General features: G+C 48.5%; 1 protein-coding gene across 1 annotated transcript; it reads right to left on the bottom strand.

The window, feature by feature from the left end:
- Window positions 1-8,221: 8,221 nt before the first annotated feature.
- Window positions 8,222-10,547, bottom strand: JUND (JunD proto-oncogene, AP-1 transcription factor subunit). The gene is given in 2 exon segments (XM_003760756.4): window positions 8,222-9,897; window positions 9,900-10,547. Coding segments are annotated over 2 exon segments (1,188 nt in total). The 5' UTR covers window positions 10,479-10,547; the 3' UTR covers window positions 8,222-9,288.
- Window positions 10,548-17,207: the final 6,660 nt, after the last annotated feature.

Below are 17,207 nucleotides of genomic sequence, written 5' to 3'. Positions count from 1 at the left end.
CCTGTGAATTTCTTGGTAGACTGACTTCCAAGTATTTTATACATTCTGTAATTATTCTGAACAGAATTTTTCTTTGTATTTCTTCCTGTTGAGTTGTGTTGATAATATCACAAATATGAATGATTCATTTTCTCTTCTGCAAATTTCCTAATTTTATAAATTGTTTCAATTGATTTTTAGTTGATTCTTCAGGGTCCTCTAAATAGACCATTCTTTGCAAAAAGAAAACAAAACAAAAAAGAAACATGTTAGTTTTGTTTCCTGTTTGTTTATCTTTAGTCCCTCTATTTCTTTTTCTTGTCTTACTGCTTTGGCTAGCATTTCTAACATCATGGTAAGTATTTCTAGTAATAATGGACATTTTAATTTTACCTCTAATTGTCTTTAAAAGGCTTTCAATATGTTTGGAAGAATTGAACATGCTTAATCTATATTGGATAGGGGAGAGGAATGGAAGGAAGGGAGGGTAAAAAATTTGGAACACGAGGTTTTGTAAGAGTGAATAATGAAAACTATCTTTGTACATATTTTGAAAATTAAAAAGCTATTATTTTTTAAAAGACTTCCAAACTTTTTATGTGTTTGCTCTTGATTTTAGAAAGATACTGCTTATATTAGGGAATAGTTTATTATTATGCTTTCTGTTTTTTTAAACAGAAATAAGTGTTGGAATTTGTCAAAACCCATGTCAGCAACTATTGATGTAATTATGTGATTTTTATTTACTATTAATATGGTCTACTATGTTCATAGTTGTTCTTATATTGAACTACACCTTAAATACTGGTGGAAATACAAGTTAGTCATGGTGTAGGATTTATTAAAATATTATTGTAGCCTATTTGCAAATATTACATTTATGGTAATGTTCATTAGGGATATTCATATGTACTTTTCTTTATTTGCTTTGTCTTCCCCTGGTTTAGGTTTCAAAACAGTATTTGTATCATTGAAAAAGTTTGGAAGAGCTCCCTGTTTTCCTATGTTTGCAATAGTTTCTTTTTCTTTCTTTTTTTTTTTCTTTTCCCCTTCCTTCTACCTCCCTTCCCCCTTCTCCCTCTCTTATTCACTCTCTGTCTCTGCCTCTCTCTTTCTTTTCTTTTTTTTAAATAGCTTTTTATTTACAAATATATGCGTAGGTAATTTTTCAGCATTGACAACTGCAAATCCTTTTGTTCCAACTTTTTCCCTCCTTCCCCTCCCCCCATGGCAGGTTGACCAATATTTGTTAAATATGTTAAAGTATAAGTTAAATACTATATATATATATATATATATATATATATATATGTATATATACACACACACACACACATACATATCCAAACAGTTATTTTGCTGTATAAAAAGAGTCAGATTTTGAAATAGTGAACAATTAACCTATGAAGGAAATAAAAAATACAGGTGGACAAAAATAGAAGGATTGGGAATTCTATGCAGTGGTTCATAGTCATTTCCCAGAGTTCTTTCGCTGGGTTGTAGCTGGTTCAGTTCATTACTGCTCTATTGGAACTGATTTGGTTCATCTCATTGCTGAGGATGGCCAGGTCCATCAGAATTGATCATCATATAGTATTGTTGTTCAAGGATATAATGATCTCCTGGTCCTGCTCACTTCACTCAGCATCAGTTCATGTAAGTCTCTTCAGGCCTCTCTGAAATCATCCTGCTGGTCATTTCTTACAGAACAATAATATTCCATAATATTCATATACCACAATTTACTCAGCCATTCTCCAATTGATGGGCATCCACTCAGTTTCCAGTTACTGTCTGCCTCTCTCTTTCTCTCTCCCCACTTATCCTTCCTTCATTCCTTTTACTTTCTCCTGGAGTTTGTTTTCCTTATCACCTATCCTGACCTCCCTCTTCCCTCTCCTTATACTCAGCTATTTCTCATTGCCCTTCATAGCTTTGATCTTTCCTACCTTTCCAGTTTTCTTATACCTTACTCCTGACCACACCCTTCAATCCAGTGACACTGGCTATTCTACAAACAATCTCTTGGCTTTGGACATTTTCCCTGGTTGTCCCCCTTCCTAGAATGTTCTCCATCCTCATCTCCATCTCCTGGTTTCCTTTAAGTCCCAACTAGAATTTCATTTTCTATGGGAAGTCTTCTTCAATCCTTATTAATTTATCCCCTTCCTCTCATTAATTATCTCTTTTTTATCCTCTAGATCAAAGCTTCCTAAACTGTGGTCATGAACCCATGTGATTGCTATTTTGTGATTTTTTTTAAGTATTTTAATTTTTATTTAAATGTAAGTATTTTAATTAAGATATTTAAGGATGTGATAGTTTAGGTATTGTTATCCTCATTCAAGAAAATGAAATTAGACAGATGAAGCAACCTGCACCATATCACGGAGCTTCTCATTACTCATTTCTATAAGGCTTTAAGATATAGAAAGATCTTTCCTGGAAGCAGCTTGTCCCATGAGAGAGAAAACTGAGCGTCAGGAATGCTAAATGATTATTTGGGCTTCAGAAGAGAAGACTTGAGGGAGGGATGATCACTACCTCCGACCTAATGGGGGGTCAGGCTTGTCCTGCTTGTTCCCAAAAGACAAAACTGATCACTTGGTAGAAATTACTGAGAGGTAGATTTAAGCTTGCTGTCAGGAAAAACTTGCTCAACAGTTAAAGTTGTCCTGAGTGGGTGCCATCAGTTGGAGAATGGCTGGATAAGTAACGATGTATGAATGTTATGGAATATTATTGTTCTGTAAGAAACGACCAACAGGATGATTTCAGAAAGGCCTGGAGAGACTCATACGAACTGATGCTGAGTGAAATGAGCAGAACCAGGAGATCATTGTACACGGCAACAACAAGACTATATGATGATCAATTCTGATGGACGTGGCTCTCTTCAACAATGAGATGATTCAGGCCAGTTCCAATTGTTTAATGATGAAAAGCTACCTACACCCAGAGAGAGAACTGTAGGAACAGAGTGTGGACTATAACATAACATTTTCACTCTTTCTGTTATTGTTTGCATTTTTGTTTTCCTTCTCAGGTTTTTTCTCTCTGTTGTTATTTGCTTGCATTGTGTTTTCTTTCTCAATTTTTCTTTTTCTTCCTTCTTGATCTGATTTCTATTGTGCAGCAAGATAACTGTACAAATATGTATACATATATTGGATTTAACATATTTAAGATGTATTGGACTACCTGCCAACTAGGGGAGGGGGGAGGGGGAAAAAGGAGAAAATTTGGAACAACAGGTTTTGCAAGGTCAATTTTGAAAATTTATTCATGCATCTGCTTTGTAAATAAAAAGCTTTAATTAAAAAAAAAACAGTTAAAGTTGTCCAAAAGGAAACTGCACTACCTTGAGAGATGATGGACTTTACTCCTTTGAAGTCTTCAAGGGAATGCTGGATGACTTTGCTGAATGCTACTTGATTGTCAAATGGGGAATTCTTATTAAGAAAAGATCTGATGATGACCTCTGCAAGGCTTGCTTTGTGAACTTGTCCCTGGTTATACAACCAGTACATGTCAGAGACCTTAGGGCTGGGCTGAGCTGGGTAGGGCCCTGTGAGTTCAGCCATGAGCAAGGGTGGAGAATTGGAGCCCTCTTAGCTCGGGCCTCTCTAGGCCTCCTCGATCTCCCCTCCCACCAAGGGACCAGTGGGAGCTGGGGCTGGGTGGAGATGGCAGAGGTCCAATTCTGAGTCACTGCCCTGGCCCTGAGCACTGATTACACTGGTCCTGGCGCAGAAGTCACTCTCCACACCTCCTCCCCCCATCTCCCAGTTTTCTTTGTGGCTCCCGATAAATGGGAGGTAATGTTGTGTCTGTCTGCCTTTCCTGACTGCCAAGGTGGGCCAAGGGCATTGCCATAGCCATCTCAAAAACCAGAGAATCACAGGATAGAGGGGCAATAGAAGTTGGAGAACATTTGGTCCCATCACTACATTTTAGAGCTGGGAAAACTGAGACCCAAGATAAGAAAGGACATCATCACCGACTCACACAGTGAGAGAATAATGGTTTAGTATTTGGCAATGATGAGTTCACTTGTGGGTTCTACTACTCATTTGCCTGTGTTCTCCTAGACAAGTACATTTTGCTCTCTGGACCTCAGTTTTCCCACATATAAAATGAGGGGAGTTAAACTAGATGGTCTTTAAAGTATCCCCTAAGAACTATAGGAAAAGAAAAGAAAAAAAACAAAAAAAAATTTTTAAATAACTATAAGGCTGGGATTTCCCTCAGTTTTCCCACATATAAAACTAGGGGGGTTGGACTAGATGGTCTCTAAAGTCTCTCCAAAGAACTATAGGGAAAAAAGAAAAAAAAATTAAAAAAGAATTATAGGGCTGGGATTTCCCTCAGTTTTCCCACATATAAAATGAGGGGGGTTGGACTAGATGGTCTCTAATGTCTTCCCTAAGATCTATAGGAAAAAAAACAAAAAAATTTTTAAAAGAACTATAGGGCTGGGATTTCTCTGTTTTCCCACATATAAAACGAGAGGGGTTGGACTAGATGGTCTCTAAAGTCTCCCATAAGAACCACAGGGCTGAGATTTCCTTATTTCCTACATCTGGTCTATTTTCTACTCCTGCTCATTTCTCCTTCCCTGTGTCGGTAGGGGGAGCTCCAACGTTAGTTCATGAGATGGTGGTACGGATGGAGGTGGAAATCACCTGTGACATGGACAAATCATTTCACCTCTAAGCCTCAGTTTCCTGACCTGCAAAATAGGGATAATAATCCTTAAACTATTTATCTCCCCATGTTGTGAGGCAAATCTTCTCTCACAACTCTACTCCTGTTCATCGGAACTAGCCAACAATCTCCTCTCATTCTGGAGGTACTTCAGTTCCTATAGATTCTTCCAATGACAGGTCAGTTCCTGCCCAGGACCATCAGCAACCTGTCTGGACGCTGCCTCCAGCACCACTACCCTCATGATGGGGAGAGTCATGGAGACAGAGTGGACATAGCCAGGGGTCAGGTCAGCTTTGGACAAATGCCCAGGGGACAATGCTGTGCCATTGATTCCCTTTGTGACTTTAAGCTCTGGCCTTCAGTTTTCTTCCCGCTTAAATGAATGAGTTGGATCTCTAAAGTTCCTTCTAGTAAACAACACCCCATAAACTATCTAGTGCTTTGCAAACTCTACTAGATTTTTGCAGGATTATACATTTATAGCTAGAAGGAATCTTAAAGGTCGAGTCCAACTCCCTTATTTACAAATGAGAAAACTCAGGCTGAGTTAAATCACTTACCCAGGGTCACACAGTAAATGTCTGGAGGTATTAAAATGCATATTTTCCATCCTGTATCTAGTTGCCTCAGTTACATGAGAGGTTACTGTTTTATTAGTAACACATCTTGGGATGAATTTTTATCTTGATATGAATGTCCAAAAAGACAGAGGTGTGTTTGGAGCCAGCTTGAACCAGCTGGCCCCTTTGCTAAATGTTTAGTGTTAGTATTTAGTGTGCATCCAAAATGAGAAAGTACTATAAATCAAGGCTTTATTCTTTTGTTGATTGTCTAGACATAAGAAAGTGATGATGAAAATATGAATGATGCAAATTAATCTTAAAAGTGACCGTACATATGTCTCCTTCCTCCTTTCTCCTCATCCCAATCCAGAACAACAATGGAAATGCCCCGGATAACATTGCAGGGCTTAGCCATTGGCTGGGGAAGGGACTTGGGGGAGAGGAAAAGGGGAACTTTTCTTATATCCTTAAAATCAAGGATCATAATGATGGAAGAATCATAGCTTACATTCTTTTCATGTACATAGTGATTCAAGGTTTATAAAGCATTTCACATACATTATCTCATTGGGACCCTCACAATAACTCTATGAGGTAGATACTATTATTATCCCCATTTTGAAGATGAGGCTGTTGAGGTAGGCTTAAATAACTTAGCCAGGCTCATACAACTAGTAAATTTCTAGATTCGGAGTAGACTGACTATTCTTTCTGGCCCCAAGTTCCAGTTTTAATCCATTACCATGTTTCCTTCCCACAGTTTATCTTCAGTGGCCCCCATGACAGCTTCAGTCCTTTAGCTAGCATGTACCCAGCTCAATCTCTTCCCAACAGAATGGACTAATAAGACTAGAAAGACAGAGGCAGTCTTGTGTAGTAGAAAAGGTACAGGACTATAAATCTGGACTCACTACAATGAAATTTCCAGTTTTCTCACTTCCTAGCTATGTAACCTAAGACAGACCCCTTCCAAATTAGACATTCTTACAATATTTCTGTAGTTACGTTCATTTCTGTTTTTGTATTGCCAGAGCCAGGTGATAAATACTTGCTGATTGATTTAAATGTTAAAGAGAAAGAGAGTTCTGGACTCAGAGTCAGAAACAACTGAATTCAAAGCCTGCTTCTGACATATGAGACTGGACAAAATCGCTCAGCTTAACTGCCTTCATCTGAAAACTGGGATTAATAATAGTACCTACTTCACAGGGCTGTAATGATCAAATGAGGTAATATCAAGAGAATTGCAGATCTTAAAAACCTAGATAAATATTAGCTATTATTATCATTCTAGACTTGAAGCTCTCCTAGCACAGAAGCCAGATAGCAAAAATCATTTTAAATTAGCTTCAATGTGTTCCAGCACACAATAGATGTGAGTATTCCGTGTTTGTTGGATGAATAAACTCATCAGTATTGCTGAATGAACACAATATTTTAAGGGAGTTAGATTTACTATTAATGAAGACAGTCACTTTCTATGGATCTGGGTCCCTGGACAACATCTGTGAGGACCAGAAAGTTAGCAATCCTGCCTTCTATTTCTAAATCAGAACACTTAGTAGTTGTGGGATCTTGGGCAGATCCCCTGACCCTCTAAACATTTTTCTGTCTATCCATCTCTCTCTTACACATGCACAAGTCATAAGAGTGCCTTGAACACCTTTGCCTTGACAGCCCCCCAAACTGTAAATGGTTTTCCCCTTCAAAACCTTTTGCTCCTTGGAAGCCCTGATTTTTTTTTTTTCCAAGTCCCACCTTCTTCATGAAGTCTTTCTCCCAGCTTTGAGTGACCTCTGTCCCCAAAGCTATGTTCCATTTACTTTGTAAATATTCTATAACAATCTCACCACTGCCATGGAAGGCTTTTTGCTTTTTGCTTGATATCTTTTGTTTTCAGCGTAAATTGAATTTAATTGCACAGGTGTTCACAGAAGATGAACATGTCTAGAAAAGTCTCTAGAAGCCAGAAAAATTTTTCTTTGGAGGGTGGAGAATGAAGTGTGGATAGATGGGATCTGGAAGCCACGGACCTATGCTGATGAGAGCATTGTTTCCCCAAAGTAAGGGTCGTCTGTACTATATAACTTACAGGGTTGGTGTGAAGGAAGCTTTGGACAGATCCCTTTCTCTGGTCCTCAGTCTCCCCGCATGTAAATGAGAGCTCTTAACTCGATTATCTCTAAGGTTTCTTCCAGCCCTAAATTATTTGCTTTTCTGAGGTTGTGAGGTCCTTTCACTTGGAAGTTCAAGTGAGGTGCACATGTAAGTTATTATCATCTTGGGGCAGCTAGTTGGGGGATCGGGGGTTAGATAGTTCCTACTACGAGTCAGCAAAGGACAATTTGATGGCCAATAACAGACACTATAGACATGCGTTGGTGGAATTTCGCTTCCTTTCTCTGTTTAGAGATGAGAGCCTTTGAGAAAGTAAGAAACCCGACTTTGCAGCCCACCCCCAAGCCTGAATTACAGGGGGCCCCCCAGGAAACCCACATTCCGGGAGGGCTGGGCGCCCTGGCCCCAAGTTTCCGGGTTCTATAATTGCGTGCAGGGCTCTGCCAATCAGCAGGCTGCCTGCCAGGGGCCCAGCAGGCCGGCCGGCATGCCTGGGCCTCTGTTCCCCACCCCACCCCCCACCTTAGGGGCTGGGGGTGGGGGTGGTCCACTAGGAAGGGCAGCCCCCAGCGCTTTACGTCAGTGGGGTGTACTTTCCCCGCCCTGCCCACAGCCAGATGTCCCAACTCCAGATCGGTTCTCCCTCCCTGGGGCCTCAGAACAAACCCTGCGCTCCCACAATGCTGGAGCTCCGACTTGCCAGAAGGTGCTGGTCCAGCACCAGCCTGGCCCCTCCGAGTCCCTGGGCCGGAGGAGGTACAGGAGAGGGGGAGAGGCTGTAGCCCCGGGACCAGAGGGGAGGAGAGATGGTGGAGAGGCCCCTCCCCAAAAGAAGTAGGCGGAGCCTGAGCTCGTGGTAACAATACTTTACTGAACAGAAGGTCAGAGTACAGTATTACATACTGGAATGTGGAGTAATAGCAAAAGGAGGGAAGGGGGGCAGATGGGGGGGGATGAGGGGTTTTTCTTAAAAAAAAAAAAAAAAAAAACAAAAACAACAACAACAACAACAACCCACCCACCACGTTGTTCCCGGTATAAACATAAATAGGGCAATTCGAACACTTCAAACAAAAAAAAAAATAGCTTGAAATTCTGTAAGTGTCACATTTACACTTTGTACAAAGGGGGCGGGAGGGAGACTCGGGTTTGTGCAAACAGGACACACGACAGGGGAGAGGGAGAGGTGGCGTAGAAAAAGGGACGGACGGACTGACTAGACGGTGGTGGCCCAAGCAGCTCCTGGGGCTTGTAAACAGGGGGCGGGGAGCCCCCCCAGCAGCGAGAGCCCGGGGACCGGGGGTCGGTCTTCCACGCTCAGACCTCCCTGGCTGGAAGCTTGTCTCGCCGGTGCGTGCCACGGCCCCTCTCGGCTAGACCCGCAACCCCAAGTCCAGGCTCCCAAAGTTTGCCCTCCCCTCCAGTTTCCTTGCAAGGCCCAGTATCGCCGCTCGGTATCCACCGCAGTCCGCCCGGAGGCCACTTGGATCGGACTTGGAGGGAGCCTGAAGCTGGTGGTCTCAGCAGCGGGGGCCCGCGGGGCTGGTGCGGGCGGGCTGCCAGAATAGAGGGGCCTCCAGTAAGGCATGCGCCCTAAAGACTAGTTCTAACCCCGAGCCAGGCGCCCGGGGTCAGCCGAAGGGTCCCGGCTCCAGGGGGTGAGAGGATGGCCAAAAAAAGAGGGGTCGGCCGGGCCAGGCATGCGCCCTACGGGGCAGTCCCGGGAGAGGCGTCTGAGCGGTCCGAGAGTCCGGGTGCCGGCCCCCGAGGGTTAGGGGGAGAGAAGCAGCCGAGCATGCGCCCTGAGGGAGAAGCAGTCCCGGGCCGGACTCCCGAACTCCGTCAGTCAGTGAGTGGATGGCCCCGGGACCCCGGCCCGGCCCCCGGGCCTCCGGGAAGCTTAGGCTCTGCGCCGCCCTCAGTACGCGGGCACCTGGTGCTGGGGCAGGAGCTGGCAGCCGCTGTTGACGTGACTGAGCACCTTCTGCTTGAGCTGCGCCACCTGTTCGCGGAGAAGGTTGGCCGTGGACGCCAGCTCCGTGTTCTGGCTCTTGAGGCTCTTCACCTTCTCCTCGAGCCGCGAGATCCGCTCTAGCTTCCGCTTGCGGCACTTGGAGGCTGCGATGCGGTTCCGCAGCCGCTTGCGCTCCGCCTTGATGCGTTCTTGGGTGTCCATGTCGATGGGGGACAGCGGCGGGCTCTCGCCGAAGCTGGGCACATCGGGCACGATCTGCGGCTCGTCCTTGAGCGCCTGGAGCCGGGGGTGCGGCTGCGGAGGCCCGGGGCCGGGCCCGGGTCCCAGGCCGGCGGGGGGCGGCGGGTAAGGCACCGTCTCCGTGCTGTAGTTGACCGTAGTGCCCCCCAGCGCGCTCGCCGAGCCCGTGTAGCTGCTCAGGTTGGCGTAGACCGGCGGCTCGGGTTGCGCCAGGGACGCGGCGGCCGCGGGCCCCGCGCTCAGCTCCACGCCCGCCCCGCCTGGCGTGGGCGCACAGCCGCCCGCTGCCCCCGGCGGCCCTCCGGCCCCCGCCGGCCCGCCCCGCCGCCGCCGCCGCCGCCGCCGCCGCCGCTCAGCTGGTTCTGCTTGTGCAGGTCCTCCAGGGCCTTGACGAAGCCCTCGGCGAACTCCTGCTCCTCGCTGGCCGCCACCTTGGGGTACAGGAACTGGCTGCTGGTGGGGGTCGTGGTCACCAGCCCGTTGGACTGGATGATCAGGCGCTCAAGCTCCGGGGACGCCAGCTTCAGCAGGCCCAGGTCCGGCGACGTGAGCAGTCCTTCGGCGGCCGCCGAGGCTCCGGCCCCGGCGCCCGCCCCGCCGCCCGCCCCGCCGCCGCCGCCGCCGCCGTCCCCGCGCAGGTGGTGGGCGCCGTGGGGCGGCGGCGGCGGGGCGGCCTTCAGGGTGGCCACCACCTGATCGCTGAGGTTCAGGGTGAGGCCGTCCTTCTTCATCATGCTGCCGCCGCCGCCGGCAGCGAAGGGAGACGCGGCCGGGGGGAAGAGGCGGCCGGAGGAGGCGAAGCCGCCGCCGCCGCCGCCGCCGCCGCTAGTGCTGGTGCTGCTGCCGCCGCTCAAGCTGCTTAACACATCATCATGGTAGAAGGGTGTTTCCATTCTCCACCTCCTCCCCCGCAGCGGCCCCGGGGAGGGGGGAGCAGAAGGGGGGAAGGGGCGGGCCGGGAGGGGAGGAGGAGCGGCCCCGGGGGGGAGGGACGGGGGCGGAGGAAGCGAGAAGGGAGGAGGGAGCGGGCGGGGGAGGGGGGCAGGCAGCCGCTTCCCCCCGAGGGGGAGGGGGACTGGGGGAGGAATCGCTCGATCGGCTCCCCCACCCCGAGACACGCTCCCTCGTAGCGGCTGCGCTCTAGTCGCTGCAGCCCCTCCCCGGAATTGGACTGGCTGCTCGGTGGGGATAGCGGCGGACGACCCTCCCCACGGTTCTCGCGCGCGCGCGCGCGTGGGCCTTATCTTTATCTCTGTCCCCGCCTACGCCTACCCCCCACCTTCTCGGGAGCTTGGGTTCGGGAGGCCGTTGCCCGCGCAGCCCCCAGCTCCAGCGTCTTATACCCTCGGCCAGCCACGATGAGCTCACTTCGCCCGTTCCCCATTGGATGCAGATGACGTCTCCCCCTGGCCCCCCCCTCATTTACATAGGGGGCAGGGCAGCTGGCCACCCCCCACCCCTTCGCGGCCTCCCTCTCCAGCCTCTCCGACTCCCCCCCGCCCCCCCCATCCTCGCCCCAGCTCCGGTTGTCCCGGAGACGCTCTGTAAACTGCACAACAGCGCGCGGCCTTGTGGGTTGATGTCATGGGGGCGGGGCCCCCCGGGGAGGGAGGGAGGAAAAGAAGGGGGTACGGTCACGTGGTACTTTCTGGAGCCGAGCTGGCCTGGGCTCCAGAGCACGTCAGGCCCTATTTATAGGCACAAAGGGAGTCGCTCGGAGCTGGACCCCAGAGCCCCTCCTCGGGCTGGCTCTGGGACCGCCCCCAGCACCACCCACAGAACGTCACCCTTGGGGCACCCCACCCGCGGTGGCGTGATGTCCCCTGGCAGCTCTGGAGTCTCTCCTGGGCCAGCCACGTCTGGGCCCCCCCACCCCACACACATAAAATCCGCACCTTTCTGGGCTCCCTTCCAACCTCACTCAAGGCTGAGCCCCTTGCTGGCCCCAGCCCCCGGAGCACTGCCCCCTCCCCATCACCTCGGGGGCAGGAGAGTGTGGGGCAGCAGCCAGGGAGCCTCTAGCCACAGTATCTTAGCTTCGAGGTGCTTTACTTGGGGTCCAGACCCTAAAAGGGTCCTTGGACTTATACGGGGAAAAAATATTTTTTCATTAATTTCTAACTGAAATTTGGCATCTCTCTATATTCGGAAAATGGGTGACAGACGCTCTGAGAAGGGGTCCAAAGGAGCCCGCGACACAAAAAGTGAAGACTCCCTGACCTCTCTGGACAAGCTCGGTCGGGCTCGGGGAGGGGACAGCTCAGAGCTCTATCCTAAGGAGCTGGTAGGGCTGCCCCCGACTCTCTGGGCTGACAGCATGAAAGCCTAGTCAACATGGGGCAGCTGGTTATTATTATGATCATCATTATTATGGTTGCAGCCAGTGGGAGGTGAGAGGAGCCACCCCACAGCCAGCGGAGGAAAGGAGGGTGGTGGTTGGGGTACCCGGAGAGTGGCTTCAGCCCTTGGCCCAGGGGCCTCCTCCTCCTACCTTATACCAGGCAAGGGAACCGAAACCGGCCCCGTGGGAGGTATGGAGAAAGCCAGGCTCAGCGGGAGCTCTGAGGGGCCCTCAGGCTAGCCAGGTGGAGCCCAAGGCCTGGCACGGAGAGCAGACACTGCCCAGCCCCCAGCTGCCACAGCTCCCCCGGGGCTGGTTGCTCTGGCTCAGTCAGGTCTCCCTGTCAGGGGCCCTGGGGCAGACAGCTTGGCTGCTTTCAATGAGAGGTGGGGCTGGGCAAGGGGGCACCAGCAGCGATGTCTCCACAGAGGGGGTGCTGGCCGCCCAGCCCGGCTCCACAGGGCCTCAGCCCCCCTCCACTCCCTGTCTTGGCCCCGGCCCCAGCCCCGAGGGCCAAGCCCATCTGGATCCTGGCAGCTGGCACCAGGCTGGGACACTGTGAACTCCAATGGGTGGGGAGCTGGTGTCCTCCTCTCCCCCCACTGCCAGGGCTCCCCACCCTCTGGTGGCGAAGGAGGAAGGTCTGGAAATTTCCCAGCTCTGGGGCAGCGCAGGGAAGCTTCGAGGGGGAAGTGGAGGTGGGAAGTGCTGGGGACGCTGAAGCGTTAACTTAAAGAGCAGAAATAAAGTACTCTTGGGGAATTTGAAAAGCTCTCTCCTCTACCGTTTCAAAAGCACCACTCCAAACATGCACTCCCACGTCCACACTGTCACTCACTCACACCGAGACAAATCCATACCGAGTCCCACGCACAGGCAGGTGGGGAGCACTGCGGGGGCAGAGGGACTTAGGGAGGAGGGAACCCCATACAAGGATGGGCTGGCGGGGCTGAGGCCCCCCTGAACGGCCAAAGGAAAAGTAATCTGGGTGCTAGTCAGAGTTTGGAGTCAGGAGGCCCAGGCAATTTGCCTCTTCGGACCTCAGTTTCCTCATTTGTAAATCAAGAAGGGCAGGTCCCCTCCAGCACTACATCCTTTGGCCTCATGAATGGGGCTGGGATAGGGGGCAGAGACAGATGGTCTGGGACTGGGAGCTGAGGACAGAAAAAGCAGGTTGGAATGGAGAGGTGGGGATCTGGCACTGGGAGAGTGAGAGCTTCGAGGAGCAGGGCTGGGGCTGGGGGCTTCTGGGAGCCTGAGCATCTGCAGTTATGAGGCTGGGGGTCCGGGAATTAGGGGAGGGGCAGGGAATGAGGAGCCCAATGAGGCAGTGGTAGAGGGGAGAGCTTAGGAGCGATGAGGGACAGAGGGATGGGGCAAGGACCATAGTTAGGTTCCCGGCAGAGAGTATGCAAGTCTGCTATTCTCCTTTCTGAGCCCTCTCTGAGGACCCATGGAGAGCCTCTGAGGAGAGCCCAATTTCTACAGTAGGACCTTAGAGCTCCCAGGTTAACGTCTATGATTAACTTCAACAAAAAGGGAATTAAATGGCAGATGGCAATAGAAAGGGCTGAGGCTCGAATACCAAAAACCTGGCTCTGACGCCCATCTCCATGTCTGACTTGAAGCAAGCTCTTCCTCCGTTTTTGGTCCCAATCTTCCCATCTATGAAATAGAGCTGGGTCAGCTGTGTTCGGGGCCCTCCCAGATCCAAGTCTGAGGATCCCTTGTGTTTGTGAGGCTTCAGCCGCCTTCACTCCCAAAGGGGCAGCCGAAGCCCTGGGAGCTCTGGCAGGGGAGTCCAAACCCCACCCTTTCCCCTTCCTCTTCCTTCACCCACCCTTCTCCCGGCCAGATGGGGCTTGAATTATCAGAGCAGACAGGGAGGGGTTAAGGCTTCACAATTAGAGGCTCGATTTAGAAATGAGGTTTACCTAGTTCAGAAATAAACCTCAGGAGGTGGGTGATTTCCCCCTCTTGACTGATAGGAGTAGAGGGCCTCTGTGGGTGTTTTTTGGTATGGTTAGGTATTAGCTCTGGCAGTGCTTGTGCTTGTAAGCCTGTCTGTGAATTTTTGTAGCTCTGTGCATCTCTGGGGTTCCGTCCGTATGCTTTTGTGTATACATGTACCTGGGTCTCTGTGGTTACGTCCCTATACTTTTGTGTACATCTGTACCTGGATCTTTGTGCTTATGTCCCTATGCTTGTGTGTACATCTTTACCTAGATCTCTGTGGTTACATCCATATACTTTTGTATATACTTATATTTGGATCTCTTTGGTTACATCCTTTTTCTCTTGTGTATACCTGTACCCAGGCCTCTGTGGTTACATCCTTATACTTTTGTATATACTCACCAAATCTCTTGCTTAGTGTCCTATGCTTCTTGTGTTACGTACGGTTGGTTATCTATGTTTGTGTATCTGTACGATTTGTTACATCTTGATACTGTACCCTGTTTTTATTTGTCTTGTTGTGGCCTCTGTATTGCATTTTGTGTTATGCTTATTGCATAAATTTGTTCTTGTACTGTCATTTTGTTAGTATATTGGTATATGTACTGTTTTTGTTATTATATACTTTATCTGTATTCTACCTATGTGTTTGTTATATGTCTTGGATTTTGTCATGTTTATATGCTGGTCTGTGTTTTTATTTTGTTATACTGACTTTCTTTGATTATGCTTTTTTGTATACCTGTACCTGGCATCTCTGTGTTGTCTATATTCTTTGTATATTTACTGGATCTTGTTATGTCATAACTTTTGTATACCTGTACCTGGATTCTGTTATGTCATATACTTGGATCTATCTGATCTCTGGTTACATTATTCTTTTGTGTATACCTGTACCTGTATCTCTCTGGTTACGTCCATATACTTTTGTGTATACCTGTACCTGGATCTCTCTGGTTACATCCTTATACTTTTGTATATACCTCTACCTAAATCTCTGTGCTTATGTCCCTATGCTTTTGTGTATACCTGTACCTGTATCTCTCTGGTTACGCCCATATACTTTTGTGTATACCTGTACCTGGATCTCTGTGGTTACATCCCTATACTTTTGTGTATACCTCTACCTAAATCTCTGTGCTTATGTCCCTATGCTTTTGTGTATACCTGTACCTGTATCTCTGTGGTTATGTCCATATACTTTTGTGTATACCTGTACCTAGGTCTCTGTGGTTACTTCCTTATGCTTTTGTATATACCTGTACTTGTATCTCTCTGATTATGTCAATATGCTTTTGTGTATACCTGTACCTGGATCTCTGTGGTTACGTCCATATACTTTTGTGTATACCTGTACCTGGATCTCTGTGGTTATGTCCATATACTTTTGTGTATACCTGTACCTGGATCTCTGTGGTTACGTCCATATACTTTTGTGTATACCTGTATCTAGATCTCTCTGGTTACATTATTCTTTTGTGTATACCTGTACCTGGATCTCTCTGATTACGTCCATATGCTTTTCTGTATACCTGTACCTGGATCTCTCTGGTTAAATCCATATACTTTTGTGTATGCCTGTACCTGAATCTCTGTGGTTACGTCCCTATGCTTTTGTGTATACCTGTAATGTTGATGTGTCTGGATGTGGATGGCCTTGAGTCATTGTCCTATAATTGAGTCAATTTAGAATTAGAAAGAATCTTAGAAGACCCACAGGTCAGGTGACTTACCTAAGATCACACAGGTAGAAAGGGATAAGGGCTTGTGACTTGGAGTATTAGAAAGCTTGAAGGAACTGGAATCAGGAAGAACCTGAGGTCAAATTTGCTCTCCTGCCTCTACTTAACCAGCTGTGTGACTGTTGGTCAATCACATGCTCTCCGCCTTCAATCTCCTCATCTGTAAGACAGTAACAGTATTGTTCGGTTGTTTTTCCAGTCATGTCTGATATTTTGTGACCCCATTTGGGGTTTTCTTAGAGCAAATCCTGCAGTGGTTCGCCATTTCCTTCTCCAACTTATTTTACAGGTGAGGAAACTGAGGCAAACAGGATTAAGTGACTTGTCCAAGGTGACACAGCTAGACCAGTTTTGAATTCAGGCCCTTCTGACCATAGAGCTGACATTTTGATGGGGAAGACATTATTCAAACCCCTGTAACACCCCCCCCACACACACACGCCACAGGATTGTTGTGTGAATCAAGTGAGATAATGCAGAAAGTGCTTTGTGAGTCTTAAAAATGGTACCCTGGAAAGCGCAGACAATCTGGAGTCAGAGCTGCCTTCAGATCCTGCGGGTAAGGCACTTTACCTCAGTCTCTCCATCTGTAAAACGACTAGCTGACCCCATGGGGTCTCTCAGTCCCAGTCCTATGGCTGTGAATCCTCCACAGTGTGGATGTTATTGTGGCTGGGAGAACCCGCGTGCCGGTGCCTCGGTCTACGTTTGTCTGGCACTTTGGGTGGCTGTGTGCGTCTGGCTGGAGTTTGGTCTGTGTGTCTGTCACTGCATCTTTTCCCCAGGGGGCCTGGGGAGAAGGAACATCAACGGCAGCTTAGAGTTCATAAGAATTTCAACAGTCATGAAGCCAGGGAATCCTACAAGCTGGTTCCTGCCCAGACCAGCGATGTTTATGTTCTGAACTAACCTGCAGATCAACTCTTCCCCTGAGTTGTTGGCCCCGGGCCCAGGCCAGCCCAGAGAGTTCTGGGCCCAGAGCCAGACCAAGGTCTCTCGTGAAGAGACCCAGCCCCCACTCTCCAGCCTTTTCCCCTTCTTGCTTCTTCACTTGTCCCTTCCCACAAGAGATGGAGAATTAGAGACTGTCAACTGCAAGGGGCCCTTCAGGGCCTCTGTGCCCAACAACTGGCCTTCTCCATTTCCTGACCCTTTCCATCTCCTCCTGCACCGCTGGAAGGCCATTCCAGTGTCTCGGGTGTATTTCTGTCTCTTTAGTTTCTTTCATATTTCAAAAGTCATCTTCAGCATGAATCCTTTCCTGATCCCCTCAGTTGCTAGTTCTCTTCCCCCCCTCAAAAAATGACCTTGTATTTATTTTATATATACAAATATAAAAGTCCTGACTCCTGAATTTAACTACAAAAGGACTTAGACTCTCTTCCTCAGACCCTTTTTGCTGAGTTGCCAGGGAAGGTCAGTCACAAGCTGGGTTATATATGATTATGTATGTATTATGTTAGATTATGTGTGATTTTGTGGGCTTCAGAAGGTAGGAAATCAAAGATTCCTCCAACCGCCAGAATCAGAAGCAGGGACTGTCTAGAACCAGTACCTAAATATAAGGAAAAGCCAGCCTTGAC

The sequence above is a fragment of the Sarcophilus harrisii genome, chromosome 1 (genome assembly GCF_902635505.1).
Source record: "Sarcophilus harrisii chromosome 1, mSarHar1.11, whole genome shotgun sequence".
In the NCBI taxonomy this organism is placed as follows: Eukaryota; Metazoa; Chordata; class Mammalia; order Dasyuromorphia; family Dasyuridae; genus Sarcophilus; species Sarcophilus harrisii.
Note: the sequence above shows the minus strand (reverse complement) of the source record. Positions and strands in the feature narration are given on the sequence as shown.